We start from the raw sequence: 4934 nt of genomic DNA on the forward strand, positions 1-4934 counted from the left end.
TTATTTAGTTCATCAAGAATGTTTACTCTTGGACATTCTTCCCAATGTTTATTCAAAACATTCAACTAATACAGAAACACCACATGTCTGCAGTCATAAATATATAGTTAAAGTATCTTAAATAAGTATTCAGTCCCTCTGTAGTTTGTGCTGCTAACAGTGATTAAAAGATGAAGTACTTGACATAATTATCAATAATCAAACCAAACTCGCTTGCTTTTTCAAATGTTACTTTAATCACTTGATGGGGCAGGTGTAATCATCTCCAGTGTAGTGTAATGGAAACAAACAGCACACACAGGTGACTGATTTAACTCCTGAAAGAAGTGATTTGCCTGAGCGCTCGGTCCGGTATTTGACTGTTAAATACATTTGTGAATGGACACCATGGCAGGTTGGCGTGGCGCCATGGGGCAGACTCTGCTGTCATGTCTGTACGGGGGTCTATGGGGGCCCCCCTCAGTGAAGAACAGACTCCAAAACAACCCAGCTATGTTTCTGGGGGGCCTAAGGGGGCACTGGACCAGATTTCAGACCTCGATCTTAGCCCGTAAACACAAACCCGTAACCCTGACTCTAACCCTAACTCTAACCTGAGCCCCAGCCTTCATCCTCATCTGACTCTTACCTGAAAAATACTTGGCTAAGCATAGAAATACTTGGAGGCAAAAATTAAAAACACTTAAGATGATTAAGGTCACACAAAAGAAGCGGAGCCTGCAGTTTATAAAAGGAACACACAAGAGCCAGCTGGTCATTTTGACACACACACACACAAACAAAGGGGGAACATGTCTAGGCTTGTCGTGGGAAAAAAGGGAAAGGAAAAGAGGGAAAGAAAGAAAAAACAAAATTGAGTCGGTTGCTTTGTCATTTCTCAATTCACCGAAACTTCAAAAAGCAATGAATTTTGGTCGACAGTACTTTGAAGGGAAATTAGGAGCAGTTGGATAAAGGAATGGATGAGCAGGGAGATCCAACAGAATGTAGTCGGTTTAAACAAAATACATTATCTATACAGTGTTTATAGATTAAGAACTTTGATCCCTGAGGGAGTTCCGGTCCTTCTGTTTTGCAAAGAAGAATACTCCAAGTTTCTTTCAATCATCAGCAGTTATCACAGTATCACAGAGGCTTGTCCAGCCTCTGATTGGTCCGAAGTGAAATCAAACTCATTTAAAAGAAATCTGAACTGTACCACACAGTCAGAATATTAAAACACTCAACTTGACCTCTGATGCAGCAGTTTCTCTCAATATTTGAAAAGAAATTCTTAACCCTAACCCTTTTTCTTTTACAGGTCCTCCTCTCATTGACAATCACACTGTCAATCTCTTTTAACCCTTCAAAATCCATACTACATTTCTAATAGCACCCAACATTTAAGAACAGAATAATAATAAGAATAATAATAATAATACGAGGACAAACAAAAGGAGTCCTGTTCTTCGTGCTTGGACTCTTTTCTTTGCCAGTGTTTCAGACCAATACTTCTGGAGAGGAGAGATCCCCAACATCAGGCGCCATATTTCTCCATCATCATCTTGCGGCTCAGCTCATAAGCCAGGAAGAGGGCGCCGTTAGCAGGGAAGGTGCGTATCATGGTGGGAGTTAAGCCAGAGTACAGAGGAGCGATGCCTGTGGGACAAAAGGGAGAAAGAGAGAGAGAGAGAGCTCAACATGGACCCCCCATCTGAGCCTATTAGAGACGGCATGCATGTTTACTTTCTCTATTACTGCACACATCCCTCACACAGATCCCCTGCAATGCCACTGTGGTCCACTGGAGGTCCTCTGACCTCAGGCTGAGAAACTGAGATGCACATCAATCACTATAGTAGTGGAATCTTGCCTTCGTTGCGTACGATCCCCATGAAGGTCCTCATGAAGCCCGCCTGCTTCCCGGCTAATGAATACACCTGGATCCTGGACTTAACACAGTCTATGGGGTAGACCACCAGCCAGAGACACGCCCCCCCAAAGCCCCCGCTGAACATGACGGGGAGAACACCTGCAAAGACAGAAAGAATATGTAATGTCTTTTAGTATTGCTGCCTGTGTGTCATCATTCTGGGGTGTTGGAGCGACTCTTGTCTTGTATCTCTTTCTAAACAGAAACTTCATTATCGTACCTATGGATTCTTTGTCCGTGCCCATGCGCTGTGCAAACATGGAGCGGCTGAGCTCGTAGCCTCCAAAGAAGCAGAAGTAACCTGGTAACTCCCTCACAAAGGTGGAGGTCAGGCCTTGGTAGAACCCCAGGGGGCCGTTTGTCTTTAACACCGTTTTCACCACCGTCCACACCGTGCTGGAGTCAAACCAGGGAAACAAGCGTGTTATACAGAGTCTAAACAGAGTTCTCTGCTCATTCCAGCGTCTGGTTGTTATCTCACTGACCTCCTCTGTCCGCTTGCTATCTTGCCAGATGCCTCCATTTCGTGCATGGCCTGCAGGCGACACTTCACCAGCTCAGTGGGGCACAACGCCAGAGAGGAGAAGATGGAGGCCACCGACCCCGCAAAAGCCTTCTGCAGATCACTGATGAGTAAGTACAGTGGAGAAAAACCCATAAATATCCAATAAAACAGTTTCCCAAAGATGGAAACAAGATAAAAATGATGTTTCTACCTGAGAGCAACGTCTTTCTCCGTCCTGGACACGAGGCGGACCACATCTTGGCAGAAGCCGTAGCTGAGGAAGAGCACGGCGTTCTCGCTGATGTTGGCTAAGAGAGCCGGACTGGTGCCGTGGTAGAGACCCCGCAGGCCCACCTGACGCCAGGTCGACACAAAGCAGTGGAGGAAGCCGCGGTACATGGAGGGAAAGGTCTGCATCTTCACCTTAGCAGTGTCGAAGGGCTGACCGCACATCACGCAGGCGACGCCACCTACAGGCAGGCAGCGGCAGCACAACACACAAGGGGATTCCAGGTGACATCAGGTTGATTAATGTGTCATTTTTTGCAAGAACAGTGAGTGCACAAGTGTGGTTACAGCAGTCATTCATTCATAACATACAGATGATTATAAGATTAAGATTAATAAATTATAACTCAACTTTGGCAGCCGATGATAGTAAAACAGTAAGGAAGTGTGAATAACAAAGATGAGACTGGTTCAGAGTTGGGAGTCAAACTTGTGGGATGTTAGAAAACTAAATTTGTTTTGTAAACTCAACAGCAACAACAACATAAGCAGAGGAATGAGAGAGAACACAGAACCTACCTGCTGCTCCAGCTGAGAAGTCAATAATAGCCTGAGTTATGGGATGTGGAGCCATGATGAAGCATAAGAAGCTGCCAACCTGAAACTGGCAAGAACAGAGTCACAACAAACAGAACAAAACCACCTTTTCCTGTTCCATCTTTATTTGTTTACAGTTTCTTTCACGTCAGAGCCCATACTGTAGGTCACCTCGCACTCACTTAGCACCTCTCAGTGTAAACATCCGGTCCTGCTTCACTTCCACCCATATAAGGAATATATTCAAGTACGGAATGTTTATAATAGTTTATTTTATAATAATTTCCTTTTCTTCAATGACTTCCTTACCGGTGACGTAAAGCTCTTCCTGCTCACTACGCCGTGGAAATGCTCGCGTGTTGCTCGGTGTGTTTGTCCACTCGCAGAGGCTGTGGTCCCTTTACATCAGTTCAGCTCAGCAGAGGGAAACATGATGGACGCCTGCTTCAGATGTTTCATCTCTGATCTCACTCTACTATCAACGATGCGCGGCGGATCGCGCGCTGCACGGAGAAGAAGAAGACTTACTTCCGCCTTCTTGTAGACGTCGTGAGGAAAGCCGCTCCCAGTGCGCGTCACACGAAACATGGAAACTGTCTATTAAGCCTACAAGCTGAAAACATAAAATAACAGCGATATCACTCATATTTTCTTTGAACTTCCTGGAATAAAAAAAATAAAAAAATAAAAAATAATAATAATAATGTATATTTTTTAAATTAATTCAAACATAAAATCTAATGGAAATCATCCGTTTATCTCCGTCAATATATAAATATTAATAATATATTTTAATTTTGAAAGCAAAGTCAAACTGGCTTGACATTGAGATGAGGCTGGTGACGAAACACACTGCCCTTCAGTGTGGCGGTCGCACACACACACACACGCACACACACACACGCACGCACGCACGCACACACACACACACACGCAGGCGCTGAGAAGGTTAAAAGAGCAACAGTTTGAGATAGCGGGCTGCGTTTAACTGTAATACCACCAAGTGTCCAGAAGGTGGCAGCAACAGGCAGCAGTTGTCCGTGAAATCGCCCTGAAGAGTCGCTCAGTTTGAGTTAAGAGAGAAATCATATTTTTCACCTCCTAAAACGTTCTTGATGGTTTTATATACAGCTGCAACAACAACAATATCAATTGCAATGAGTACAATTATTGTTAGTAATCTTTTTGGTTATTATTGACATCAGTGGCAGCGTACGTTCATAACGTTTAGTACGGTGTTATGGTGTATTTTATTATCAGTAAGTGCCACATACAAAAGATATAGAGTACAATATTGTAATAATTGACAAAATGGTAACAGCAGGAGGAAAGTGTGTGTTACATGTTCCTAATAGCTGGTAACCAATACTGTTTCAAGTTCAACATTTTCGACAAAGAAACAAATTAGGAAAAATGAATCATCTCATTTACAAACACACATTTTGAGGTCATAAAGTGGCGAGTTCCTGGCAGAAACGCTTTCCATGATATGTCTTATAAACACTGCGGCTCTTGCTTCAGAAAAGTTCCACTATTTTACCTCCAGCTCAGATGTTTACGAAGCGAAAGAATGAAAACAAGGAGCGTTTATCTCTCCTCTGCCATTGGTGCAGCGTGCAGTCACTCACATGTGGGCGGCATCAGCTGACTAATGATAGTTCCAGTAAATCCTCACATGCTTTACAACGCGCA

General features: G+C 43.7%; 1 protein-coding gene across 2 annotated transcripts; it reads right to left on the reverse strand.

Annotated features, from left to right (window-relative positions):
* Nucleotides 1–9: 9 nt before the first annotated feature.
* On the reverse strand, nucleotides 10–3808 carry slc25a15a (solute carrier family 25 member 15a). 2 transcript variants are annotated; one of them, XM_076146549.1, is made up of 7 exons: nucleotides 3552–3808; nucleotides 3225–3303; nucleotides 2629–2887; nucleotides 2398–2538; nucleotides 2133–2308; nucleotides 1853–2011; nucleotides 10–1638 (listed from the first exon to the last, which is right to left on the reverse strand). In XM_076146549.1, exons 2-7 carry the CDS (start codon nucleotides 3277–3279, stop codon nucleotides 1517–1519), a joined length of 912 nt encoding a protein of 303 aa, XP_076002664.1. In that variant the 5' UTR covers nucleotides 3280–3303; nucleotides 3552–3808; the 3' UTR covers nucleotides 10–1516. The 2 variants fall into 2 exon arrangements, with proteins under 2 accessions (XP_076002664.1, XP_076002663.1); XM_076146548.1 differs by having other exon boundaries at nucleotides 3225–3309.
* Between the last annotated feature and the right edge of the window lie 1126 nt (nucleotides 3809–4934).

Source organism: Genypterus blacodes, unplaced genomic scaffold, assembly GCF_046128005.1.
Source record: "Genypterus blacodes isolate CSIRO-AG114 ecotype Tasmania unplaced genomic scaffold, CSIRO-AGI_Gbla_v1 ptg000032l_1, whole genome shotgun sequence".
NCBI classification, from domain to species: Eukaryota; Metazoa; Chordata; class Actinopteri; order Ophidiiformes; family Ophidiidae; genus Genypterus; species Genypterus blacodes.

Coding starts and splice junctions, on each gene's coding strand:
- slc25a15a (XM_076146549.1), bottom strand. CDS start 3,279: ATGGCTCCACATCCCATAACTCAGGCTATTATTGACTTCTCAGCTGGA. Junction 2,888..3,224: donor CTTCTCAGCTGGAGCAGCAG/GTAGGTTCTGTG, acceptor GCCTGCCTGTAG/GTGGCGTCGCCTGCGTGATG. Junction 1,639..1,852: donor GGGGATCGTACGCAACGAAG/GCAAGATTCCAC, acceptor TTTGTCCCACAG/GCATCGCTCCTCTGTACTCT.